This window comes from Pimephales promelas, chromosome 8 (assembly GCF_988280905.1).
Source record: "Pimephales promelas chromosome 8, fPimPro1.hap1.1, whole genome shotgun sequence".
Taxonomy (NCBI): domain Eukaryota; kingdom Metazoa; phylum Chordata; class Actinopteri; order Cypriniformes; family Leuciscidae; genus Pimephales; species Pimephales promelas.
In genome coordinates, this window is record NC_142776.1 from 25727340 (window position 1) to 25755245 (window position 27906).

A 27906-nucleotide genomic window follows, 5' to 3' on the forward strand; every position below is an offset into this window, starting at 1 on the left:
TTTGAGATACGCCAATGTCCTCATACACATACATGGGACCTTGGACCTAGACACTGCATACCAATTTTCAAGTCAATCGGACTAACGGTCAGCTGGTCTGAGCCCTTTTTATGTTTTTTTCGTTTTATAGCGCCACCTAGGTTTCAATCGTCGCGATTTTTTTACTGTGACCTCAAGTTGACCTCCTACACATGTGTTCTGAGTTTGGTGAAGATATCTCATTTACTTCTTGAGTTATAGCCATTTTAGTAAAATAGGCTCCTCCTTTAACGTTTATTTTGCGTCCCCTAGCGGCCGGAAATCGAAATTTCCACTTTTTTTCAATGATTATTGATATTCAGTCTCCAGAGAACATTTCTGTACTGGTTTGGTTCCGATCGCGCAAAAATCCAGGGACTAGTTCGCAAAAGTAGTTTTTCAACAAAATTCAAAATGGCGGAAAAATTTGCATACCGGAAATGAAATCGGAGATATACGTTTTGTTCGTCAGGTGACCAGCTTTCCAATGATATAAGACACTTGAGTGTACGACTTACGGTCTAGGAGTTATGAGCAGTTTCGCGCAATTGGTTGCTATAGCGCCACCTATTGGCCAATCGGGCTCATAATTTGATAACCTCTCCTCGATTTTTGTACTACCATATGACAAAGTTTCAGAGTTCCAGCACTTACGGTTTGGGCTGCACGATGCGTTTTACGGCAGAAAAATAATAATAATAAAAATCAGGACAATTACAATAGGTTTTCAGCACTTCGTGCTTGAACACCTAAAAATCAATACAATTACAATAGGGTTTCAGCACTTCGTGCTTGAACCCCTAATAAAAATCAGTACAAAAACAATAGGGTTTCAGCACTTCGTGCTTGAACCCCTAATAATAATAATTAAAGCTGCAAGCAGCATTTAGCGGGGTTCAAGCAGTTTAGGCCTTTAAGGCCTTTAAGCACAAAAACATCAAAAGACATTAAGGTTTAAGTTTCAATAATGGCAATTTACCATAGGGAATACATTGTTTTTAACATTTTTAACAGTTATAGCGCCACCTATAGTCCGATCTCCATGAAACTTTGGATGCTTGTTGAATAAGTTATGACACATGTGCTCATCAATTTTTGTGAAGTTCTGACTTTTCCTTTAGGATTTATAGGCTTTTGGGTGCATTTTGTCATGCCCTCTTTTATTAATGACCCTGTTATAGCAAAACAAATGACACAGTTCAACTTTTTTTTGATAATTATTGATCTAGAGTGTCCAAAGAATTGTCCTAGACTGGTCTGGTTCCGATCCGGCAAAAAACCAGGGACTAGTTCGCAAAAGTACGTTTTTAACATATTCGTGAATATTTAACGAACGATTTGATTGACAGCAATTGTTCTTGAGGCAAAGTTGTTCAGCGTGAGGAGATCTATCAATTGATATACATATTGTGGGGGTGTGTGCAACACCACGTGATAACAGAGCCATAAAACTCGTTAGCGCCAACTAGTGGCCGATTTCTTTCAAAATTCTTACAGACCTCTAGGGCCATGAGTCAAACATGCCCAACGAGTTTCGTTCTGATCGGCCTTCGTTAACCTTGTTTCATAGATGCACAAACTTCATTGGCCGATGGTGGCCATGTTTTTTTAGATACGCCAATGTCCTCATAGATATACATGGGGCCTTGGTCCAAGACACTGCATACCAATTTTCAAGTCAATCGGACTAACGGTCATGTGGTCATAGCCCTTTTTATGTTTTTTTCATATTATAGCGCCACCTAGTGTTCAATCGTCGCTATTTTTTTACTGTGACCTCAAATTGAACTCGTACACATGTGTACCGAGTTTGGTGAAGATATCTCATTTACTTCTTGAGTTATAGCCAATTTAGTAAAATAGGCTCCTCCCACAACGTTTATTTTGCTTCCCCTAGCGACCGGAAATAGAAATTTCAACATTTTTTTGATAATTATTGATCTTCAGACTCCAGAGAACATTTCTGCACTGGTTTGGTTCCGATCGGGCAAAAAACCAGGGACTAGTTCGCAAAAGTAGTTTTTCGACAAAATTCAAAATGGCGGAAAAATTTCCATACCCGAAATGAAATCGGAGATATACGTTTTTTTCGTCAGGTGACCAGCTTTCCAATGATATAAGACACTTGAGTGTACGACTTACGGTCTAGGAGTTATGAGCCGTTTCGCGCAATTGGTCGCTATAGCGCCACCTATGGGCCAATCGGGCTCATAATTTGATAACCTCTCCTCGATTTTTGTACTACCATCTGACAAAGTTTCAGAGCTCTAGCCCTTACGGTTTGGGCTGCACGATGCGTTTTAGGGGAGAATAATAATAATAATAATAATAAAAATCAATACAATTACAATAGGGTTTCAGCACTTCGTGCTTGAACCCCTAACAAGCCGAAATCAATTATACAAACTTGATTGTTGAATGTTTCCCATTAAATCCAAACATTTTTTTTTCTTTTGTTTCTTTAAATCCAAAAAGCTGTTGTTCTCTTATAGCATTTAAAAAAAATGAAGGAAAAAAACACAACATTATTTTGGAAAACCATAGTTCAGAGCTCCTTTATTTGATTGTAAGAATATTTTAAGTAGTGTTTTTGCCCTCTTGAAGCAATATTTAGTCATGAATTATTGAGCACATCCATAGGGCACTTTGCTATTTCCTTTGCTAATTTCCCTCGTTTTTTTTTCCCCCCACAGCTGTTCTGATTTCTAATTTCTTTTATATGTGTCGTGTCGTTTAAATGTCAGCTTGTTCAGAAACGTCCTCCCAGTGCAATAATCCACTGTATTTCCCCTCTCATTGTTAAGATTACCTCCAGTGGGCCAAATCTGTAGAGACCCGCTTGAGAGCCTGAGAATGTGTAATTAAAGCAAGACCGAGACTATCGATTTACAGCTTATGGGATTCCTGTCATGTGTTTGCCCTAGACATCAATTTAGGATGTGCTTATGTGTGTGCACATAGACAAAGATTGGCGGTCACAATGTGTGGTTTTGTTAGTTAGTTCGCTGGCCAGTGTGGGTTAGTAGCATTAAACCTCCCAGTGTGTCCCAGGCACTTTGCATATTAGTACCCTGCTGCATGTTTGGGGTAGAGTGTGTGTTTAAAAGAATAGTTCACCCAAAAATTATAATTCTGTCATCATTTACTCAACCTCAAGTTGGTCCAAACCAAAATGAATGTTTTTTTTTCTTCTACTGAACAAGAATGAAGAATATGGGTAACCACACAGTTGATGGGTCCCATTGACTTCCATAGTATGCAATAGAATGGACGTCAATGGTGCCCATCCACTGTTTGGTTACAGACATTCTTTAAAATATCTTCTTTAGTGTTCAGTAGAAGAATGAAAATTCATGCAGTTTTGGAACAACTTGTTCATTTTCTGTAAACGGTGACAGGATATATTTTTTCGGGTGAACTATACCTTTTAAGTGTCTCATCACAGACAAATGAAGCTGTAAATGTGCAGCACAGGCTTTATTAGTGGCATGTGACTCACTTCATTTGTCTGGAGGCACTCCTGCCCATCCGCCTCTTTATCAGCATCTTTCTTTTTTTTGCTGCATTTTGTTGTACAAAAGTAAGTGATATCATCAGATGGTAATTAGAGATCTAGGATACTAAATTTCTCTGCCGAGACCAAAAGCCGATAATTCAGAATGATATTTGCTGATACCGAGACCAGTTTAATTATTATTTAATGGGACTGACTGATTATGCACAATCCACTTTTATAAGATGTTTCAACACTGTTGTGTTAGAATAACCACTAACGCCACTATTTTTTAAACCATCAATGTCTTATTGTCGCATTAATCTTAACAGCCCTAAATTCAACACAAGAAACATTTCTTCACACATAGTACAGTATGAGTAGCAATCAGACAACCGTTTTTCTACCCCCTTCAGCTGTTTTTAAGCAATCGGCCGATACATCGGTGCATCCCTAATGGTCATACCATGGTTCTGTTTTTCAAATCTTTAATCTATTTTGACCTTTTACTCACTTAGTCTTTGAAACTTTTTCTTACCCAGGCTTAATTTATTTGTTTGAAAATACAGTAAAAACAGCAATATTGTGAATTATTATTATTATTATTCAATATGTTATAAAAACTCTATTTTAATATACTGTATTTTAAAATTATTATTACAATTAATTATTATAATTACTGCATTTTATAATAATTTATTCCTGTGACGGCAAAGCTGAATTTTCAGCAGCCATTACTCCTCTCTTTAGTGTCACTTGATCCTTCAGAAATCATTCTAATTTACTAATTTGGTGCTCAATTTTTTTAGTATCATTATTATTAAAAAAAAAAAATCGGAAAAGAAATTAAGGTTTTTGATGAAAACATTCCAAGATTTTCTCCATATAATGGACTTCAATGGGAACCAAACGGTTCAAGGTCCAAAAGACAGTTTCAGTGCAAACCTTGTTGGACCTTGTACCGTTTGGTTCCCAATGAAGTCCATTATATGGAGAAAAATCCTGGAATATTTTCATCAAAAACCTTAATTTCTTTTCGACTGAAGAAAGAATGACATGATATCTTGGATTATGGGGGTGAGTAAATTATCTGCAAAAGTTTTTTTTAAAAAAGTGAACTACTCCTTTAACATATAAAATTGTTTGTTGACACAAAAATGATATATAATATTTAAACTGTCCTATAATTTCCTCTTCCAAGTGAGATGCTGATAAACGTAGACCTAGGGAAAGGGAAAAAAGTCCTCGCTCTAGACTAGGTACTGAAAGAGTTAAAGAAACTACGGTCCGAGGAATTAAAAAAATCCCCAACTTACTGTCCGGTCGGTTACTAGAAAAAAAAAATGGTTATAGGAGGAACTGCAAAAATCCCTCCGGTCGGTAAGTGGCTATTGTTTCTAATACATTGCTGATTGTATTATATTACATCAAAATCATAATAAAACCTTCCCGCCAGCAAATTTTCCTGCTGTCACAAGTCTATGGTGCTTGCCCTCTCTTTCTTGTGTTATCTTCATTTTCATCCCTTCATTCTGCCATATTTCTTCATCTTCCCCCAACGCTCTGTTGATCTCTGTCCGTTTCTATCCATCTCACTCTGATTTGTATCAGATTTATTCCCTTATGGGTTGAGTGGTGAAGTGAAGTGGAGACACAGGGGAGTTTTATAGATATAAATGACAGCTCTCTCCTCGTGCTCTACAGAGCAGGCGTCTCGAATGGAATATGGAACCCACACACAGTGGAGACACCTTCCACTGTAATCTTCTTCCGCTGTCTGAATGAATTTAGTTGTTGTATGTTTATATCTCTCATCAATTTATTGCTCTTATTTCATTCCAGAAATAATTGATGATGTAATTTAAGCAATTGTTCACTTTATCACTCTGTCTGGATCAAAAAAAGTAATTAAATAATAAACTGATTAGTTCATTAAAATCACACACTAATAATTTTAAGCTTATGCAACCTTGCAATATACAATATACTATATGTATTGTTGTCAAAGTATTGTTTTTTTAAGCCATTTTCACTTCTGTCTGATGGATCGCTGCTCATGACATCAGAAGTCTTTTTTCCCCACACCTAAATTGTATTGAGTGTGTATTGATTTAGTGTTATTAGCTTAATTGGTGCAAAGCACCATGCAGACATATTACTATAGCTTAGCTGTGAGTCCAGGCCAATTTTCAGCATGTTTGAATAATTTTCTCTCACACTGATGTACTGCTCTGGGTAGAAAATATTGTTTATAGATTTTTTTTTTCAACATACCACATTTATTTCTGTTGTTCATAAGCATGACTTTGAGAAATCTGGTATACTTTATGAATGTTTGATTGCCCAGTAATTCGCTATTGATTGAATCTTAAAATGTGCTCAAATTATTTTCTTTTTTTGTTTTCATATTATTTATTTTTGACAGGTTTTCAGGCAATTTCAATATTAAAGTAGAACTCCGGCGCAAAATGAACCTTTGGTCTAATAACACATTGATACTACCTAGTCGACCGTTCTCTGAGATTTGTTTTCATGATAATCGATGTAAAGAGTTTTATCTCTAAAAACTAATATGGGGGGCATATACTAAGTAAAAAGAAATCACTAGTTAATACCACTAACATGGCAAAAAAGAGACACTCTGAATCCTATTGTCTTTTAAAAAATATTTATTCTTTCAAGAAGGCCCAGTCACCGAGTGACAAAAGGTTGCTATGTTGCTAAGCGAGCGAAACAAACTCATATTAGGTGAAATTGTCCATTATTTTTTAATTAGTTGTAACTATTTTGATCTAAACTTGGGTATTGAATGCAATGAGTATGTTCCTTTGTGCAAAAATTACTCTTAATTGAATTTAATGTATATTTGTACTTCAAATCCTAAAAGTATATATTTTAAAAACTGTACTGTACCATAATATAATTAAAGACCACTTAAGTGTTCTTAAAGACTTCACTTTCATGACTGTTTCTGCACACATTTAGGTACACTTTTAAAAAGTGTGCTTTGTAATAGTCAAGTTAAAAGTTTTACATTTGAATTCCTTATTTTAATAATCTTTTAATCATGTATTAAAGTACTCTTCTTTAATGTATTGAGTAACATACTAGCACATGTGAGGTACTTGATTGTTTTTTTAACTGCTGTGATATTTTATACAAAATTTCACCTTCATCATTACAAACATATTTGAAATACCTGTTTCATAAGAAAGTACATTCAAGTATATTTTAGTTTACCATAAATGTTTGTCAACATATTCGGCTGTACACTTTAACCATATGTAAATGAAAATAGAGATATTTATGAAATTACACATAAAGTCAACGTAAGCAGAGATATCATCTTTTAAAGATCAGGAAGTTTAATCCCAACAAAAATGACTCGAATGGGACTAACGAAATACTTCACAGGTTTTATATGTACAGTGGGGCCAAAAAGTATTTAGTCAGCCACTGATTGTGCAAGTTCTCCTACTTAGAATGATGAGAGAGGTCTGTAATTTTCATCATAGGTACACTTCAACTATGAGAGACAAAATGAGAAGAAAAAAAAAATCCAGGAAATCACATTGTAGGATTTTTAAAGAATTTATTTGTAAATTATGGTGGAAAATAAGTATTTGGTGATTAACAAAAGTTCAACTCAATACTTTTTAACATAACCTTTGTTGGCAATGACAGAGGTCAAACGTTTCCTGTAAGCCTTTGTTACTTTGGTCCCAGCTCTTTGCAAGTCATTCATCAGGTCCCTCCGTGTAGTTGGGATTTTGGCTCACCGTTCTCATGATCATTTTGACCCCACGGGATGAGATCTTGCGTGGAGCCCCAAATCGAAGGAGATTTATCAGTGGTCTTGTATGTCGTCCATTTTCTTACAATTGCTCCCACAGTTGATTATTTCACACCAAGCTGCTTGCCTTTTGTAGATTCACTCTTCCCAGCCTGGTGCAGGTCTACAATTTTCTTCCTGGTGTCCTTCGAGTTACAGTTACCATTTAATTAATTGTACGTAAACATTATCCAGTTCACACAAGTGTATTCTTTTGAAGTATATCATTTTCACACTCTTTTTAAAAAGTGATAAAGTGTACTTCTTTTTCACAATAATTCTGGGATTATCTACTGTTTGTATAGTATTCAATAGTTGTGTAGCTCCTCCCCTTAGCTGTGCTCAGTCCCTTTTCAAATGTAAAAAAGTCACCAGACTGATTGATTAGCAAAGCAATTTCCTGTCAGGTAAAAGGTTAGGACATCAGAATTAATCAGGCTTCCTCATACCGTAAAAGAGCAAAATATTACGGGGAAGTTTCACCATGATAAACTCTTACGCTTCTCCCCCCGTCCCCTCCTCTCAATGAAGGGACATTAGTGAGGCAGTTAATCAAAAATACATTAACATATAGTACAGGCTCCCTTAGATTATAGCCCATCTCCACCGAATGCAGAATAGATCCCAGTGTTCCTCCTAATGGGATCAACATTTTGGGTTTTAGATGGATTCAGGTCAAAACTGAGCTGAGCATTATACATTCAATCATCTGCGTCGAGTTGTTAAAGTGCACGTTTATAGCATAAATCAGTATTATTCCTTGTTTAGTGGCAAATATGTCAATGGAGAAAAGTGAATCAATAGAGTAAGACAGTTAAGATTACCCACTGTGATCAGTTATTCAGGCTTTGTGTGTGGCACTGTCAATTGAGTGGTTTCACTGACCTCTGTTCACCACTGTGTTCTGGTGGCAACTAGGGATGTCAATATTAGTTGGTTAACATGCAATTTAATTCATTTTGTTTAACACTGATTTTTTATATAGTTGGCATGTCTATGGTATCCTCCTTCCTACAACATTTAACCTAATTTCAAGGAGAAAATACTTTACATTTTCAGTTTTATGTGTTTGAGTACGGTTGCATTTATACTACATTTACACAAATTTCTGAACCTAATAATTACACAAAGGATTAGTATTTGGTTTTCTTATTTTAAAATTAAACTGAATGTATAAACTATGACATTAATTTGAAAGGTTAATGAATGTTTTGATTGGAGTATGATCAAATATTTTAGCATTTGGAAAAAAAATTGCACAAGTCAACCTCTATAAACCACTAAAAACTTGGATTGCGGTTAAAAATTCTTCAAAGGCCCTGACTGGACAGAGCTGTGTCTGTGGATCAAAAGGGTTCTCTAGAAAGCTGTCGATAAGCACATTGATAGAGCTGCATCTTCTTGATGTTCAGCGTGTGAGTGTGCAGCCGCCAGCATTTGTGATAAAGATATATCCATCGAAAGTCCTGGAGGCTCATACTCTGATTAAGAATGACCTTCCCAAGGACTAATAAAACTTAACTTTTTATTGCTAACTTACACAAATTGTTCCCCACCAGCCGCACATCTTGATAAGTTTCAGTTCTACAGTACTGATGCAGAGAATGTAAGTTCAGCCACAGAATTTACACGACGGTGTCTGGCTGGCAATCAAAATTCTAATTCATCCCAAAAGTGTTTAACAGAGTTCAGCTAAGCAGGGTTGTTTGCCTTTCAGAAGTGGATCAAGAATGCCTTTTAAATTCCAGCTCAATCAGTTGACTTGAAAAGATTTGCAAACAGCAAATCTAAGTGAAATTCCAATGGAAAAAAATTCACACAATCGTTCAAAAATTCGGGGTCGGTACGTTTAAAAAAAAAAAAATTGTATAAATCTCAAATGCTCACCAAGTTAATATATTTTAAAATGTAATTATTCATGTGATAGCAAAGCTGAATTTTCAGCAGCAATTACTCCAGTCTTCAGTTCTTCAGTCTTCTTTGTCAAATGTTGAAAACGGTTGAGCTGATTAATATTTCTTGTGGAAACTGGAATAGTTTTTGGATATTTAGAAAATTTGAAATATATATTTTTTTTGTAACAAAGTCTTTTCTGTCACTTCCGATCAATTTTATTAATTCTTGCTTATTCTTAATTATTGTTATTTATTGTAATAATTTAACTTACGAACCTAAACGAAAATATCATACTAGGGCTGTCAGTTAAACGCGTTATTAACGGCGTTAACGCAAACCTATTTTAACGGCGTCAATTTTTTTATTGCGCGATTAACGGTCTTTTTGGCCTAGCAAACTTTGTAGTTTTTTTTTTTCCAAATGCTTTTGCAACAGGACGCGGCATGCGCGGTGTTATGAAACCCATTTATTTCAATGGCTTGCGACACACGAGGAGGACGTTTTGTTTCTTCGTCGACCAAAATGCAAGTGGATCTAGCTAGACCGGAAACAAAACAACAAGCACACCACACACACTTGACTGGGCATGCGAGCCGGTTAAATAGTTGGTTAACGTTACGTTTTGAGTGGATGATGAAGGCGAGATGCCGAAATGGATGTCAATTAGATTCTGAATGGAAATTACTTCACTAAAAAGTTGCCAAATGGTTCAATTGACGATACCAACGATTGTGGTCTGTGTGTTTTGTCGTTGTGAACTGAGCTATCATCATTGCGATCGCAGCTTCCAGACACACACACACACACACAGCTGATGCAAATTCTCCGCCCCCTCGTCAATATTAGGACCTCGTCAGTATTTCTTTCACCCTTTTATTGATGGACAGTGTTACATTGTGTGAGAGATTATTTGCTCCAAGTGAGAATGTTAGTGTGAAATTGAACTCAGTACATGCCAATGTTGTTTTCAATTAAAAAAAAAAAAAAAGCATTTGCACAAAACAAGCCGATCCTCATTTCCATGTTGATAAGAGCATTAAAATGAGAAAAAAATAATGGGACAAAAAGAAATCAAAAGACATTTGGAATAGATAAAAATGTGCAATTAATCGCGAGTTAACTACGGCATTAATGCGATTAATCGCGATTAAATATTTTAATCGTTTGACAGCACTATTGCATACATTTACCTAGAAAAGCGATGTTTGTCTGGGCAAACCTTGAATGTTGGCATGACAAAGTCAAATTTTGAAAATAGTTTTAGAAACAATGATGTTTATGGACATGTTAGACTGTGTGAGAGACTTCACAATTGATTTTATAACCTTATAAGATATGGATGTAGCTGGAATAGACAAACCCTTTATTTTGGGGAGTGTCAGATACTATTAGCTATATAGTTAGGTAAATGAGAAGGGAGTAATGGAAGCCGTTTCAGTGCCCACTTAGACACACATTATTCTCACCACTCAGAAATGACTGAATTTAGTTGACTGTGAAACTCATCACTCGGACGTTATTGACTGAAACTGCCTCCCTAATAATATAATGTGGTTTGTGCAAAGCTAATGATTATTTCTTTGAGCTTACTGATGCGCATCTGAGAAATTTCATTTGCCCAGCTTAGATTAACCATGTTACACCCGCACCAAGAAAATGATTTACATTATTAGGTAAATATGTTAATGTAATCTCATCCGCTCCCTGTGGTTCTTCCATAACTTCATTTTCCCAGGAGGAATTGCATTGCAGTCAGGATGAGTTTAACTGAGTGGAACTCTTTCTCATTGTGTCTTTATAAGAAATAAACGCATGAATTTGAGCTCTAAGACCTCAGCTTTGCACAGCAAATTAAGCTTGACATTGACTGTATGCATTGTTTTGCTTTGTTATTGTAGTTTATCCCACTGCCAGTCAGTTTACTATTATTCTTTGAGTATAGGGCCACAGGCCTTGCGTGGTTGGTTGTGTGAGAGCGTCTCTAATCGTCAGGGAATGCATCAGTCTTAACTCATCATCTTTGGAGTCTGAGCTGACCTCTGGCTCGTACTGCCTGAGAGCATGTGTTGAGTGAGTTCATTTCTTTTTTAGTTACATCCACTAACCATTCATCTAACAGAGCAGTGTGGGTGCTGTTTTGATGCCTCACTGAATAAAAGAACAATCAGTCTTTAGGTAATTATTTGGTGGTTTATATGTTTGAATAATTTATTTTTAACTTTGTATTCTTAAACGGATGATTTATGTTGCTAATGTGCTGAAACTCTTTGAAGATGTGAACAATATGTTTTGAAAGAGTGCAAACATTCTGTCTCTAAATGCACCCACTCTACTACTACAACCATCAACCACTTATATAACAGTATTTGTTGCACAACTGTTTACTATTTTTATATATTTTAAAATGTAATTTATCCTTATCCTGTGACGGCAAAGCAGAATTTTCAGCATCAATTATAGTCTTTAGTGACACGTGATCCTTCATAAGTCACTCTAATATGCTGCTCAAGAAACATTTCTTTACTATTATCAACAATGTTGAAAGCAGTTGTGCTGCTTACTGTTTTACTGGAAACTGTGATACTTTGAATAAAAAAGCTCAACAGAACTGATTTATTTAAAATACCTTTTTGTAACATTATAAATGTCACTTTAGAGCAGTTAAATGTATGCCCAAGAAACAAAAGTATTAATTACTTTAAAAATACATTTTACTGACCACAAACGTGTGTGTGTGTGTGTGTGTGTACTTGTACAAATAGGTTTGAGTATTAGACCATCAGAGTGAGGATAAATAGAGTAAAGTTATGAGACTTTTTTAGACCCCTTTAAAGACTTGATTGACGATCAAGACTTGGTTTTGGGGATAAGGTTATAATTTGGTGTAAGGGTTGTGTGTTTGAATGATGCAGACAAAAATCACTACATTGCTGCGCTATAAATTGATTGATTGAATTGAGTGTTAGCAACTCTGACATTGTTTTTTTTCCTACAGAAGTTTGAATCAGAGATGCTGTTAAAAAAACAGCTTTGTCGTAATGCTGTCATAAACCCCGATCATGAAACTAGCCTAATGACGGTCTTTAGGAAGTGTAGCACATTAAGTGCGCACTATGCTACGAAGCTTGTTGAATCTGATTGTTTGACGAATGTTTGGCTAAAGTAGTTTCCAGGCAGGTCTTAACCACATTACAGTTCCATATCACTTCACCAAATGATTTCAGAAATTTCCTTCTCTCTTTTTTCTTGCCACAAAATTGCGTTTAATTACGCAAAGCACATAGTGTCTCTCTCCCACTCAAATGCACACTATGAACACACATTCGCACCGATATGTGTTATCAACGCTGCTCTGATGATTTTAAAATAGTTTAATAACTTAAAAGCTATGTACATTTCTCACTAGCAAGGTCAAAATGGCCCTGTTCAGATAAACATACAGTTTCACTATTAGTAGAGACGATCAACAACACTGTTGAGAGAGATGCACAGACTCAAGTAATTCACACAGGCTAAATCTGTCTCTCTCTATCAGTGGTTGAAGCCTCCATTACTAACTCTAAAATTATGTTTTGGAATTAGCAATGGAGGCTTGGGATTAGAATTCGTAAGAAATTAGTCATGGATGAGCATTTTAAGGACAAAAACCTGACAAATGTCTTGAAATACATCATCTGAACAATGTTTTGAGGTGTGGTAACCGTATAAGCAGAATAATGAACTCCGGGCCATTGAATTATCAGAAAAATAATGCACACCCGAGATACCTTACCACCTTAGGTGTGCATTATTTTTTTAATAATTCAACGGCCCGGAGTTCATTATCCCTTAGTTAAAATAATTACGATATTCCAAGTGTTGCTTTATTTTACATTGGTGCAGTGCTGTTACCAAACTACTGTGAGTATTTTGCTGTGTGAATATGCAGGAACCAGGGCAGTGAATGGAAAGCCCTGTGGGCACAGTAGTCTTCAGGGTTATGGAGGAGAGAGGAGATAAGACAGACTGCGTTTCCCAGGAGGCTATGCTATCTGTAGCAGTCAGCCAGACAGTTAGAATGGGTCATTCAGTTTATTCAGACACATGCTGACAAAGCCAAAAACATACACAATCACACACTCACATAAAAGCGCTGTTCAAACAAACCCGCTCTGTTTCATACATTTCCCTAGTTGCAAACCAACAAACCTTCCGGTGTTGGGTTAAGCTCTGGCCTTAAATAGGAAAAAAAAAAAAAAAACTTCCAGTTTCAAATCCAATATGGCTCCCATAGATGAGGATTGGGCCTCAATTTGCAGAGCCACAATGGCCATGTGCTGATGATGAGATAGCTAAAATGAGATTCACAGTTGTCTTTTTCCCATTTCTTCAGAGAAGGCTATACAATAGCAGAGTCCAGCAATAGACATGCCATTCACTCTTATGATTATAGATAGTTCAGGCAACAATGGGCTGCAGACACAGATTTTAGGTGTCAGAGAGAGTGAAAAGGTCTTCATATATCTTCTTTTAAACACTGAAAATGACTCAAAAGACTGTGAACAATGGGAGTGAGAGAAATCAGTCTTGCTTCTATTGATTTGTAGTTGGGCTCCCAGACATGTAGAGATGTATAATTTATGACACTGTCTTGAAAATGCTGTGTGAACTTGATTTTCAGTGAGCTTCAGTTTTGGTTAACAATGATCAATGGAGAATAAGAAATAAGGAACTGCATGTAGAAGGCATGATTTTAATAAATTAACCTGAAATAGCTTGACTCTCTAAGATATTGAGCAGCACAAGTGTTTTCAACACTGATAATAATAAGAAATGTTTCTTGAGCTCCAAATTAGCATATTAGGAAGATTTCTGAAGGATCATGTGGCTCTGAAGACTGGATTAATGGCTGCTGAAAAATCAGTTTTGCCTTCACAGGAATAAATTACATTTTAATAAAGTACAAATTACATTTAAAAAATTTAATAAATTACATTGGAAAACTGTTATTTTAAATTGCAAAAATATTTCACTATTACTGATTTTTCTTTATCAAATAGCCTTGGTATTAAATAGACTTTACAGACCCTCAAACTTTTTTACGGTTTTGTATGCTGGGATGATATTTATAATTTATCAATTGTGTATGGAAATGTGTCACTGTATTGTGTTTTAACTGTTGGTACACTATTAACTAGTGGTGAAATGGATTGTAAAACTCGCTGTCCAGATATAACGGTTTTTGAGTCAAGGATCCAGGAAAAATTTTCAGATCAGCAAAAAAAACAAACAAAAAAAAAACATTAAAAACAAGTGAACAGTCAGTAATAAATAAATGCAATATAGCAAAGTTACAAATAAATTAATGTCTAACAGTAGTATTTAGTACAGAAATGTAATAATTAGCTAACTATAGTGTTTACTGTATGAATTAAATATAGATTAATGTTTGTTATTACACGGCTATGTGGAATACTTGATTCTGATTGGTCAATTTCGCCATTCCAGCAGGATGTTTTCCCCTATAACAACTGGTAAAAACTGAAGTGCTTTATGCTTTAAAAACGTTTTGCTATGATACTGTATCGCATCCCATAAATGTCCGTCTAGTTTGAACTTGCCGCTTGCTAGCAACTTGCGTTTGGTGACCCAATGAAATATTAAAACTCAAATCAATATTTTGTGTACAATCTGGGTATTGCTGACTTGTTTTATACAAATGCAGTTTCTGCGATTGTTTTGTACACGGTAATGGATTATAAGATAACAAATCAGTGTGTCTTTAGTGTATAATTATTTACTTATGTGGCAAGTAGCTGTGTTATAAGGGGATAATGTACATCCAGCCAGTTGTTATTGCAGAACTAACCTTTGAAATTAATCCACAAATCACATGCATTCCGAACCGTAGGGCCTGGTCCATATGGATCATGGTTCAACTATGATCCTTTAAACCCATACTATTATCCAATCAGCATCCATGAGCTAAATTGCTTTTTAACATTAGTTCATAATTCATCCTTAAACATCTCTCTTTGTTGCCTCTCGTAGGTCGGCAGACATGTCCACCAGAGAAGTTTGACTGTGGTGGCTCAACAAGCAAGTGTGTGTCTTTGTCATGGCGCTGTGATGGTGAAAGGGACTGTGAAAATGGAGCAGATGAAGAGCAGTGTGCTGCAGGTAAGTCCTGGGAGGGAGAGAGAAAGGAGGAGAAAATTGCTAAAAATAGCTTCTGTCTGGATAATGCATAGTCAGACTTCAGTGTGGTATGTGTGTGAACTTAATGGAGTGGAGTAGTGAGGTGCAAGTGAAGTACAGAAGCTAACCAGATGTTTGATGTTATTGTCGGTGATAGTCTTTTTATGATGTCCTCCTGTTGTTTAGGATAGATATGAAAGAATGCTCTTGATCTTAAAAAAGAGACACAATTTTTAGTTTTAGACACCCAACAGTTGGTTCTTGCATTGATGGATATCACTGTGGGTGGGAGTGAGTATTATATGTGTTATGGTTATAAATAAAATAGCAAAATAGCAATTCTGCTTACACACGCACTTTCAATCTCTTCCTTCCACATACACACACACACACAAAATAATCTGGCTGCCAAATACAGGTATTTCAATTTAATAGTATATTATAATAAACAAATATTGATTTTGCTTTGCTTTTTGCCATGCAACCTACTGTATACAAGCATTGATTCTCCAACTGCCTCTTTTATGGAGAGATTATGGATTATACGTTTGGCCTTTAAAAAGTCCTTCAGGATCTTTATTATTATATCAAACCACTGATGTACATTTGAAAGAGTCATAGATAAAAGTTAACTCCACATTTTAACTCCAGTTTCCACTGATAAATCCACTGGTTAAATGTTTTCTGTACCGCATACTAAATAACCTGTTGATTATTACTTTGTGTACTGTAATGTTATCTATATTACAAACTCCCATGTGATTGTTTATATGTGTGTGGCGAGCAGAGGGATATAGTGTGTGTCTGTAGAGGGGTCGGGTATTCGGCAAAACGATCAATCGGTCGACCCCTACACTTCACAATTTAAAATTCGTCCCTATTCGCATACTATCCGTCCTAAATAGTATTCGAAAATAGAATTAGTACGTCCCAAATCATAGTATGTTGAAATGAGTGTTTCAAAGATACCCGGATGGTCTACTATTTCCGGTCAGAATCCGAAGTGTAGATCGATTCACACTCTAACGGGTGATATTGCCCACAAACCATTGCACAGTGGACGAGGATTCGGTTAGAACTACAAATGCGTGTTAAAAGTTAAAAAAGTAGCTTAAGTAGTGTTGAAAAAAAAAAAACCTAGAAACGGAGGAGGCGCGAGTCCCGCAGTTGTATAGAGAGGTTTAGATAAAGAGCTTTGAGTGATTAATTATCAGTATCTAACCTGACGAAAATGAATTTTATTCAATGTTGTCCACATTATATTGCAAATGCAGCAGCATTGTGAACTTTTGTAAAGATATGTTTAGCCATTACTTTTTAAATGCATCATTATATTTAAATTGCGAACACAATGAGAGTATCCGCTTGGAAGACCCACGACTGGCAGATGAACGTGCTCTCCAAAACAATAGGAAAAAAAATTAAACAGAATGGAGGATTTTAACTGTAAGATGGTTGACAGGCCAGTTTACCTGACAGGATGCACGCAGCACACGACAGAGCTGTCCGTTAAAGATGACGTGATCTACTCTTTTGCTACACACTCAAAAGTATGTACTTTTTCTTCACAAAAAGAGTGCAAACTTTTAGGGCGTAGTATAAATAAGTGAATTGGGATGCAGCAATCCTGATGAGATCACACTGGTGATAAATACATATTCCACAATTTAATTGTTGTGTTCATAATATGTAATTGCACCTTTTATCCAGCCTAGATGCGTGTGCTTATCACAATCTCCAAACACAGCCATGCAAAGTCTCTTGTCTTTGTGTCATACAGTAGACTTACGCTTTCCCTTATACTTAATCATGTAATAATGAATTACAGGACAAGTCTTCAACTCTAGCTTGATCTTTTATGTTTTTTTCATTTTCTAACCATTAGCACTATGATTAGCTCCATGACAGCGTTTGTTTATCTCTGTGGATTTATAACTGTGATTTGCGTGTCGCACGGTCCTGTGCTGAACTGGAAAATAAGAGCATTAACATCACTGTAATATTTCACTGCGTTGCTGATTATAATTGATTTCCTGCTTCATGTCTGGTCCTGAGACTTCTATTTCTTTATTATAGAATAACCTGCAGGACTGTTCCATTTGATTAATAATTGAAGGTATTAAGATACGGTCTGAATACATATTACTCTTAATGCTGTACAGCCCATAACTTCTAAAGAATCATGTTCCCACAAAAATCACATTTTAAATCCTGTTCAAATCAGTCACCTTATAAACCAGAAGCTCATCAATCATATGTGGCAGAACAGGGATGATTGTAGCAATTTTGGGGTTTATGAAACATGTTTAGCCTAAACCGTGGCAATTTTGCATCACCAATCTTTAAAATGATGTATTTGATTCATTGTAAATGCATAGACTACCATTTTTTTTATTATCATCACAGCTGAAAACTGTTGTTCTGCTTAATATTTTTTGTGGAAATATATGTGGAAAAGCAATTATTTTCATTTTTTATTCTAACCTTCTGTCTGAAATTATTTGTTTTTAATGGGCTTAAGGTAAATAATGTTTGCAAAGGGTTGTATGTAAACAGCCACTGTTAATGTCATTGCATTGGAAATAGAATCAATAGACACTCGCTATTGCACATGAAGTAAGTGTTTTGAAAACATTATCCATATAAACCCTTAATTTACAAAGCATTAGAAAATCATTTACTTATGGTTTGTGATGCATCTGCTGTCAGATCCAATACAGTTGACTGATTCATCTTTCAACAAATGTCCCTCCCTCGTTTACAAAACTAAATGCTATGAACAAACATAATCCTCTGATGCTATCCTGGATGCTATTAAAATTAACCATCCACCTGTTTCCGACGCTAAGATGCTTCTGAAGTCTGTACAGAGCTGTTTAAACTGGATGCGTCAAAGTAAACGTTCTTTAATATATATGTATATATATACATTTAAGGGGCTTTATATTATAGCTGAACCCCCACTGTGAGTTTTTAATTTATTTTAGAATGTTTTAATTTCATGCTAATGCATCATGCAGCCACACATACAGTATGACGGGTGTATCGCTTGTATTTCTTTTTTTATTAAAAATATTCTCAAATTTATCAATTATATCATGAACTGTATGATATAGTCTGATTATCAAATATATGAAAGTGTTTTGTTGTTTAAAGACCTTTATAATGATCATATTAGTCGATTTACATTCACCTAAAGGATTTTTAGGAACATCAAACTAATACTGTGTTTGACCCCCTTACGCCTTCAGAACTGCCTTAATTCTAAGTGGCATTGATTCAACAAGGTGCTAAAAGCATTCTTTAGAAATGTTGGCCCATATTGATAGGATAGCATCTTGCAGTTGATGGAGATTTGTAGGATGATCCCAAAGATGCTCTATTGGGTTGAGATCTGGTGACTGTGGGGGCCATTTTAGTACAGTGAACTCATTGTTATGTTCAAGAAACCAATTTGAAATGATTCTAGCTTTGTGACATGGTGCATTATCCTGATGGAAGTAGCCATCAGAGGATGGGTACATGGTAGCCATAAAGGGATGGACATGGTCAGAAACAATGCTCAGGTAGGCCGTGGCATTTAAACGATGCCCAATTGGCACTAAGGGGCCTAAAGTGTGCCAAGAAAACATCCCTAACACCATAACACTACCACCAGCAGCCTGCACAGTGGTAACAAGGCATGATGGATCCATGTTCTCATTCTGTTTATGCCAAATTCTGACTCTACCATCTGAATGTCTCAACAGAAATCGAGACTCATCAGACCAGGCAAAATTTTCCCAGTTTTCAACTGTCCAATTTTGGTGAGCACTTGAAAATTGTCACCTATTCTTCATATTTGTAGTGGAGATGAGTGGTACCCGGTGGGGTCTTCTGCTGTTGTAGCCCATCCGCCTCAAGATTGTGCGTGTTGTGGCTTCACAAATGCTTTGCTGCATACCTCGGTTGTAACGAGTGGTTATTTCAGTCAAAGTTACTCTTCTCTCAGCTTGAATCAATCAGCCCATTCTCCTCTGACCTCTAGCAACAACAAGGCATTTTCGTCCACAGGACTGCCGCATACTGGATGTGTTTCCCTTTTCACACCATTCTTTGTAAACCCTAGAAATGGTTGTGCGTGAAAATCCCAGTAACTGAGCAGATTGTGAAATACTCAGACCGGCCCGTCTGGCACCAACAACCATTTCGGGGTGGAGAGGGGTCAATGCACCCTCATGACACCGGCCCTCTGTTGACTGTGTCAGTGATTATAATGGGTTCTATTAGTAAAGTTAGGCTGGGGCCTATGGTGCAATGATGAATTGTTATTATGTAATAAGATGTGTTCTTAACATCAATGCACAACAACAACAACAGCAAAAATAGTCGGCAAGTAGCAAAAAACTAACAGCATTATTTATTTATGCTGCAGTTGCATGCTGGGAGGTCAAAAATCAGCAGCATTGTTCTAGAGTTTTTTTTTTTTTTTCAGAAAAAAATCTTAGGTTAGTTGGAACAGTATTTGGGGGAATGGCAATGGTGGTGTTTTGTAGATTCAAAGTTCTTCACAATTCGCAGGGCATTATACTATAATACATAATACTAAAAAACATAATACTGTTTTAGTGCTTTAATTTGCTAAAAGGGTCAGCAGTGCCCTTTTAGAAGTTTTACCAGACTCCACACATATGTATAGCCGGCTGCATCCACAAAGCCCTTTGCAGTGTGGCAAAGGTTTGAAGATTTACATAAAACATATCTTGTGGAGTCATAGACATGAATAATATACCTCCTAACATCATATTTCCATTTCTGTTGAAGAAAGGTGGTATTTGCCCTCAAACTCAACTGTCCTCTTGCTCTATACTCTCTCTTTCCCCTCTATTACCTTAATCTCCAGATACACTGGAAAGGAAGCTTTTAAGTATAAATTATTATCAGTAACCTGCATTAAAAATGCACAATCAAAGTACCCTTTGCTCTTGTGGAAGCCCCATGTAGAAGGTTTGAAAGGTTTTAATGTCTGAAACTGTGTTAAGGCAAGAGAAGGACCCCTGCTGAGGCAGAGCTGTGGCGTTTAGCTCGTTATGTGGGTGGAGTTCCATGACGCAAGGGGAACAAATCCCTCAAAGCCTCAAACGTGTGAAGTTAAATTGCTATTTGCTGGTATTCTTAATAATAAATGTCCATGTTTGTGTTCATAACGTACAGCACCATATAAACAAACAGTTTTTTTTTTACTTAATTATTATTTTATGTTATTCCCAGAGTTTTGCTTGAATTAAAAAATACAGACTTCTTGTTTTGCTTTGCCAAACTAACATGATTATGGATTACTGTCAATCCATTAGTAAAAATATACTGATTATTTGACTAAAATAACTCAAGCTAAACATGCTAACAATTAATTAATTTGCTACTAACCATCTCGAGAAAAATTCTGAGTATCTTTCAACAATTTCATGCCAAGAACCAGTAACCGGAGAGTTTGGATAAATGTTGACTTCCATTGTTATAGCCCAAAAATAAATAAAAAACGCAGAGACACTTCCCAAAATATCTTTTATGTTCTGCAAAAAAGTCATAGAGTTTTGGAACAACTTTAGGGACTTATATTCCTGTATTTTATGTTTGATGTCTTTAATATCTTGTTTTTACCGAGAATGATAATATTAGCATCCACACCAACAGATGCTAAAATTCTGTTTTTTATTGTTCATAATCATAAGCTGTAAAAAAAAAAAAGGTTGAAAGTGATTCTAACAGTTCCTCTGTTCCGTTAACATTCTAGCAGTCTTTTGCAATTTGTTATTCATAGAATTAGAACGATTATTAAAACGTTATAGTTATCGTCCTTGGTGTGAATGAGCCTAATGCTCTCACTGAACTGCTATGTTTTCCGTTATCACGTATCACTAAAGTACTGGGCTGGAGGGAACTGTGGTGGAGAGGGACAGTCTGTTGTGAAAACATGCATCAATTAATTCAAGTCACATCCCTCTGTTTGATATGTTAGCACTGCTACCTGGACAAGAGAAGCAGATATTTCAAATGAGGTGTCAATTTCCAAAATCTTCCACTAAATGTTCAGTTCGGTCTTGTAGTACACCAAGTGAAGGGTCACAAGATGTGATTGTCACTCTTGTGAATTGCTGAACTCTGTGTGGACAGAACAAGATTAAGCTCTCAAACAGAGAAGTGACAACCATATTTATCTGCAGTGTGTACTTGGCAATTACAAATCTATAACTCCCCGTCACTGTAAATGCATGAACACTTCTCTTTAAGGGTTCTCTTTTTTTCTCTTCGGTAAGAATAAAGTTTTTTTTTATTGGTGGCTTTCAACTCCTTTATTATCTATTAAATCCTCAAGTGTTTGTGTTTTATGATGTAATAGAATTTGATTGTAATTATCACTGTTAGATTTGTGTCATGCTGTGGTTGATATTACCCTTGAAAACTCATGACTCTCTCTCTCTTTCTATCATTCTGTTTTTCCCCACCTCTGCCTTTCATTGTACATCCAAAGAGATTAATGTACCGCACAGACACCCACTTGATTCCTGCAGAGTGCAGACCCATCAGAAACTAATTAGGAGAGATGTTAAAATATGCTAAAGCAATAAAAAAGAGATTACAAAATGACATTTGTGAAACTCTAGAGTATGTAGTCTTCTGAATTGGAAACTTAACTGTTACTAATGCCTTTTTTTCTAAATCGATTTTTACAAGTTGAATGGTCTCCAAACAATTAACACAGTCATCAAAACAGAACCTTAGTTTGGAAAAATAATAATAATAAACTTTAGAATTTTCATCGCATAACACGTTTAATGAACACTGGAAGCTAAACTATTGAAAAAGCATGTTTATTATCTCTCATTTCTGTCTGGCAAGAGAATTGCATTCTCTCAATGTTTTCTCAAGCATTGGATTTAGTGAAAGAACGGATGTACTGCAAATGGTGAATCCACACCTGGATCACACTTGACTCATCTCTGCAGGCCCTTTATTGCTTGGAGATGAGTTACTTTGTCAAAGTGTACGGTCGAACACTTGCAATCTACAGGAACAAATCCACAATTGAATGCAGAAATGGATTTCTATTCCCTCTCTTATTCCTCTACCCGGTCCACACCTTTTCTTTGTCTTCCTCTTCTTCCTCTTTTCACCAGGGTCCACGTTATTTGTTTGCTCTCAATATTTACAGAGCAAACAAATCGTGAAGTCACGATAGTTGTGTGGGAAATTTGACAAATTGCATTACTGGTGCTGTTTGCATCACTAGATATAGGCTACATTTTAACATTTTATTAAATTTGACACTCTGTCTTTGAGTCTATGGCACTATGATTAGTTAGAAAGCTTTATGATCTGTTGTAAAAGCAAGAACTTTAAATCCGTGTATTTGGAGAAAATGTGTGCGTATTTAGAGAAATGTTGTGAATTGTATTTGGTGAAAATAATATGTATGAAATTTGAAGACCATCAAGAAAAAAAAATAGAGATTCTATTTAGGTAATTTATAAAAAAAAAAAAAAAAAACATGTAAAATCAGCAAGTGTAGCAACTCAAAGTATGTTGAGATGCTCTAATGTTGGGGTCAGGTTTTTTGAAAGAATAAATACTTTTTAAGTCAGCAACAACATATTAAATTAATCAAAGGTGAGAGTAAGTCATTTTCATTGTTAACAAAGTTTTTTGAAAATGTATTTACATTTTGCTTAATATATGCTTAACATTTGATTATAATAAAAAAAATATTGAGCGTTAAATCAACTTATTGGGGATCATGTGACATAGCAGACTAGAGCAATGGATGCTGAAAATTCAGCTTTGCGAGCACAGAAACAAATTACATTTTAAAATATTTCAAAATAGGAAACGGATATTTTAAAATGTATATTATTTCAAAAAGTGACTGTTTTGCTGGACAAACCCCAAACTTTTGAACTGCAGTGAACACTGGAACAAGAACTCACTATTTTACTTATAACATATAACTGAATCGTGAATGATTGTGAAGTTGCATTTGCAACTCACTCAGGGTCCAACATATTCTCATCCTAAGACGTCTTCTAACTGACGCTTTTGACCATACGTCAACATCCGACGTTTTTAGGGTACCTTTTAACGTCAGTTACAGTAGATGAGACGCTATCCTAGGGCGTTATCTAACTGACGCTTTACCTTTAGATTAGATTAGACCAGTTAGATGACGTGGGTAGGTTTAGGTCTGGGGTAGGGTTAGGGTTAGATAGCTTAAAGGATGCCCTAAAACGTTGGATGTTGACATATGGTCAAAAGCGTCAGTTGGATGACGTCTTGTTGGGATGAGAACGGGCTGCAGGGTCAGAGCAAGGTCATGTAGCACTGAAACGTAAGCATGTTTACTATGACTGGTACTCAACTGTGAACTCATTCTCGTGTACTGTAGCTACCTTGGTCACACACCAGAGCCTATTCGATGAATTAAGATTGCATGGAAATTGCAGTCAAGCACTGAGGCGTGTAATGTCGATCATTGCTTTGAGATGACTATGAGAACATAAGAGAACCAAGGGGAGCTGGTGACACCTAGTAGATCTTAATGTGGGTGGGTTTTGAAGTGCACAGATACAGATAGAAATACTGAAATAGAAAAATAAATAAATAAATAAAACATTTTCCATTAAAAAAAAAGAAAGAAAATTTAGAAAAGACAAACGTGAACTAGTATCATAATTTGTGGAAATAGATGTTATATGTGGGAGTATATTATTGTATTATATGCATAGTTTGAGTTCATGTGAATGTGTTATATTTGCTGTTCTTGGTAAGGCTACAAGCAAACAGCCTTATCTGTGTCCTCTTTATATAAAACAGTGTGGGTGTAATAAATTGATTGTATCTGTTCCAAAACCTATTGAGCTTCCTTGCTCTCAAAGCCTATGTAGGCAGTATGTAGGAACAAGGGACTCATTTGGGGTCTTCCATGTGTGTATATATAGCCTATATATGGATTTATCTATCTATACATGTACTTCTCTCTCTAGCCTATATATGTAATTAGCCTATATATGTATTTCTCTCTCTCTCTCTCTCTCTCTCTCTCTCTCTCTCTCTCTCTCTCTCTCTCTCTCTCTCTCTCTCTCTCTCTCTCTCTCTCTCTCTCTCTCTCTCTCTCTCTCTCTCTCTCTCTCTGTGTGTGTTTGTTATAGAATACCATTCACGCAGCATTTATTTGATTGTTTCCTGTTTTAATAAAATTCATGTGATTTGAAAGCTAGATTTTCAGTATCATTGCTCTAGTCTTCAGTCCCACATGATCCTTTTTGCTCAAGACAATTTCAGTGTTGAAAACAGTAATATATATATATATATTACTGTTTTTACCGCAAATAAATGCTGCGTGAATGGTATTCTATAACAAACACACATTTATATATATATATATATATATATATATATAGGCATTTTTGATGATTACATTACGGAAGCCCCAAACCGCAACATAAAAACTTATCTATAATATTTAGGAAGATACTTTTAACTACTTATAGATTATATATAATATATAAGTAGATACTCATACTTTTAAATATAATTTTAAATCATTTTTTAAGTCTGACATCTTGGATGATTTTTCTCAGAAGCTTGTGGCAGTGCATTTTGGTGTTGCCTTATCCATAAAGGATGTCTATGTCGAGCTCACTAGGATTTGAAACAGAACTTCTGTTTTTCTCGCCTGTTTTTTTTTTTTTTTCACTTTTCACCCTGAGATGCCTTTAGCTCTTGTTTGGGTGCTGTGAAAATTTTCATCACTGAAAAATACAACTCTCTGCTGCTGTACCCGGAGGGCTTGACCGAAATAATGAAGTATAACAGTATCTGCTGAAGCATTTCCCCAAGGGAGATTCAGAGGGGCTAGATGCGACACAACCAGAAAATCTATTAATCTGATTATATCAGTATCTTCATGATTATTACCAACAGCTAATGTAATTACAGCAAATAGTAAATCTGTTTTCATGCATCCATGTACAATTATAATTAAAGCACTGGCAGAAAGTCTAAGCCGCACCATGTTTTAGATAACTATTTGTAATTTTGTTTTTGGTGTTAATTTTATTTCCTGGGTGACATCGAAGATAATGAATTCTGAAATGTGTTGTCTGACACTGTTAGTCACCTGATGGAAGCATACAGGAATTGACCATGATTACCAGTGAAATTAATAAATCATTTGCTTTTTGATAATGCCAGAATGAATGTTTGGTTCATGTTAATCATTATCATCACAATCCAATGGGTCTTATTTTGTTCCTTTATAAAATATTTAGTGTGCACAGTTGTCACACAAACAACAGGAACGCTTTTGCCCTTTAAGACTTTATGTGGGTGGGAATACTGGTTGTACTCAGCACACAGTTTCATAGGCCAAGGGTGTTTGTACCTGTGTAATTCCAGACATTATTCTGTACCCCTTCCATCCCCTGACAATAGCCTGATATTTCTCTTTCATCTGCACTGCTATTTGGTAAGCTACCTAGAGGTAATGCCCCCTACCCCTGGTCAACATATAGCCGCACTTCGGCAGGTGTGAAAACGTCTTTCCTTTCACCGTCGACAGCTGAAGGCTTGGTGCAAAGAGGTTTATCCAAAGCGCTCTGCTCTAAATGAATTTGTAGCACAGGGGTATCAATCATTTCCAAACTGTATAATGGCAGTTTAGAACATTTCAGCTGCTCTCTCAGTCATTCCTGCACTGTAAAAATGATCTCGCACTTGTTACTTTGAGGAGATTTTTCTCTTATGAGACACATTGGGTTGTATCTAACACATAAAATGACCTTCACTGGTGTCAACCAAGTTTGATTGTTAATCAATTTCTTTGAGTTAAATAAAACTAGTTAATTTAGATGCTGATACATTAAGGTTAACCTTTAAAGTCAGTTAAAAGTCCTATGGAATTAAAATAGTAGTTTTGGCTTTTAGATCATGTGTTTTATTTGTATGCTAATTTAGGCTACTCCTAAATGTTGACTCAATTTACTTTTAGCAGGTCATGGTCATTTAAAATTTAGTAGATTATCTTTGCTAGACTATATATGTATAAATGGCAAAACACAGCATTTTCTTTAGTGTAAGTGGTAGTTAAATGCTATTTGCACTAAATGTAAATAGTGGTAGATGCTTTTGCACCTGTGTATTTTTGTACATTTTAAAACCGCTATTACACTGCACAACAAAGCTCTTACTGTATGTAGATCATCGTGTTTGCATTGATGAAAGCATTAGAGAGAGTGCAGAAACTGCGTTGCAATGATAACATCTTCATTCTTGCGATCAACAGACTGTCATCAGCTTGCTCATCACATCACGGCAACATTTTATGTGATGGGAATAGATCTTCTAAATACTTTAAAAACTCTCACGATTCGTTAATCTCGATAGCTGTAATAGTAAAAACGTATAATAGCTGTATAATCCACTGAATCCCACAGCAGACACGCCCCTTCAAACGGAGCGTTCAAATCTGAGGCTAAAATCAGGCTGGGAAAATTGCCTTTTATTTATAAATGATGACCGTTTTTGATAAAAAAAAAAACATTATAAGGGCAACTCAGGAAACATAAAATAATAAAATAACCCCATGTCAGGTGACCTTTTAAGAAGCCTATGGAGGAGTAATACAGCTTTTAGATTTAATCAAAAATATCCGAAGATGAACAAAAGACTTATGGGGTTGGAACTACATGAGGGTGAGTAATTACTGAGTTTTCATTTTGGGGTGAACTAACCCTTTAAAGGAGAACTCCGGTCAATTTTAACAATTCGGCCAGCTCAAATACCTGTATTTACTTCCTGTTTTCGGGCAAAGTCCACAGTAGTCGATTGTCGAGTTCGCGTGTGCGATCATTGGTAACCAAGCAACAGTGGAGACTCAGACTGTGAGCTGTCAGTTGATGACGGTGCTGTGTGGTGTTCTTAGAATATCAGCTCAAATGGATAGTTCATCCGAATCAGATGTTAAACATCATTTAGTTAACAATGATCGTGCGTGCGAACTCGACAATCGACTACTGTGGGCTTCGACTGAAAACAGGAAGCAAATAGCTGAATTACCATAATTTTTATTAATATCTTTCACATCTACTGCAGTCAGATTGACCGTGGTCACTCTTAATAACACGATTCACATGGCTGTGCACTCATAATGACAAATCAAGGATGTAAAGAGGCTAAAAACAATCTTTGTTGTCTGTACTGACAGCACTCCAAATGTACAAAAAAATGAGCTCAGTGTTAAAATTGACCGGAGTTCTCCTTTAACTGGCCACTCTCTGCTGTCTCAGACGACAACATTCCTGTCGGCCACCTTAAGTTCTGTTGGGTTCAATTCACAGCCTCACCACTAGATGCCACAAAAAAAAAAAAAAAAACAGTGTACCTTTAAAACTTGGTTGCCTAAAAGCCTTGTAAAAGTTAATATCAGATCGTTTTAAAATAAAGTGGGATGTACTTA

At 36.0% G+C, this 27906-nt stretch overlaps 1 protein-coding gene across 7 annotated transcripts in view; it reads left to right on the plus strand.

Annotated features, from left to right (window-relative positions):
- Positions 1-27906, plus strand: part of lrp8 (low density lipoprotein receptor-related protein 8, apolipoprotein e receptor) — a 166878-nt gene that overhangs the window by 84965 nt on the left and 54007 nt on the right. For all 7 annotated transcript variants that reach the window (XM_039647706.2, XM_039647711.2, XM_039647708.2 and 4 more), the window contains exon 4: positions 15270-15398. In XM_039647706.2, coding sequence (XP_039503640.2) covers positions 15270-15398 — 129 coding nt within the window. The remainder of the gene's footprint in view (positions 1-15269; positions 15399-27906) is intronic.